We start from the raw sequence: 1,159 nt of genomic DNA on the forward strand, positions 1-1,159 counted from the left end.
AAAAAAAAAAAAAAATGATAATATATATAAAAATATTATTTCCTTATTTTATTTTTTTAAATACTTATTTGGCCAAAAACCAGGAAATTTAAATATTTCAGGTTCTTGCTCAATAGGTAGTACTGTCTTTTGATAAGAATGCCTAAAAAACCTAAAATTATTTTTTTAAAAAAATAAAATAAAAAATATATTTTTTCTTAATTGTAAAAAAAAAAAAACAAAAAAAAAATGTAATAATTTCAATAATATAAAAGAGAAATATTATGTTATATGCACTGTTCTGTATGTAAAATTTTTTTTTATTTTTTTTAATATGTATAAAAAAATGTTTATATAAATATATATATATAAATATATATAAATATTTCAAATACCTTTATGGGTATATTATGAAATATATACTCATTTTAATAAAATATTTATATTCTCTTTTTTTTTTTTTTTTTTTTTTTTTTTTTTTTTTTTTTTTTTTTTTTTTTTTTTTTATATTTTTTGATAATACATGTATTTTTATTTATATAATTATTATCTTTATTACAAGAAATATTTTTACCATTCTCTTCTTTTTAGCCAATTTCCCACTAGTTTATCAAAAAAAATTGTATTTCTTCTTTTTCTACATTTACTTAAACTTCTTCTTTTTTTTGGTACAGCCATAATATACCAAAAAAAAAAAAAAAATAAAAAAAAATAAAAAAAAAAAAAAACTAATAAGATAAAAGCGTATTAAGATTTCTTGTACTTTATTTTTATGTATTATTTATTAAATTAGATTTTTTTTTTTTTCTTTTTTTGTTAAATATATCTAATAAATAATTAGATATGGAAGAAATATTAAATAATTATCCTAATGTTTATCAACTTAACAAATATAAAAAAGAAAATACTAAATTTATTAATGATTATAAAGTTATTAGAACATTAAGTCAAGGTAACTTCAAAATTAAAAAAAAAATATAAATTTAAATATTTTTTTATAAATGTTTCAATTTTAACTTAAAGTATAAATATCAATAAAATTAACTAAAAATACAAATAATTTATAAAATAATTTATATATACATTTATGTATATATTTTTTTTATAAAAATGTGTGAGGCGTTATATATATTTATAATTATAAAAAAAAAAAAAAAAAAAAAAAAAAAAAATTTTTTTT

At 12.9% G+C, this 1,159-nt stretch overlaps 2 protein-coding genes across 2 annotated transcripts in view; one reads left to right on the forward strand and one right to left on the reverse strand.

The window, feature by feature from the left end:
• Positions 1-64: 64 nt before the first annotated feature.
• Positions 65-657, reverse strand: PGAL8A_00404000 (conserved Plasmodium protein, unknown function; the record flags this gene model as incomplete). Its single annotated transcript, XM_028670401.1, has 2 exons — positions 65-151; positions 554-657. Coding segments are annotated over 2 exons (191 nt in total), but the record flags the coding sequence as incomplete, so codon positions are not given.
• A 165-nt stretch (positions 658-822) lies between these two features.
• PK7 (protein kinase 7, putative) overlaps positions 823-1,159 on the forward strand; it is a gene marked incomplete at both ends in the record, with an annotated part of 2,728 nt that continues 2,391 nt past the window's right edge. Inside the window, one exon of the mRNA XM_028670402.1 lies at positions 823-931. Within this exon, the coding sequence (XP_028527158.1) occupies positions 823-931 (109 nt within the window). The remainder of the gene's footprint in view (positions 932-1,159) is intronic.

Source organism: Plasmodium gallinaceum (assembly GCF_900005855.1).
Source record: "Plasmodium gallinaceum strain 8A genome assembly, contig: PGAL8A_v1_108, whole genome shotgun sequence".
NCBI lineage: Eukaryota > Apicomplexa > Aconoidasida > Haemosporida > Plasmodiidae > Plasmodium > Plasmodium gallinaceum.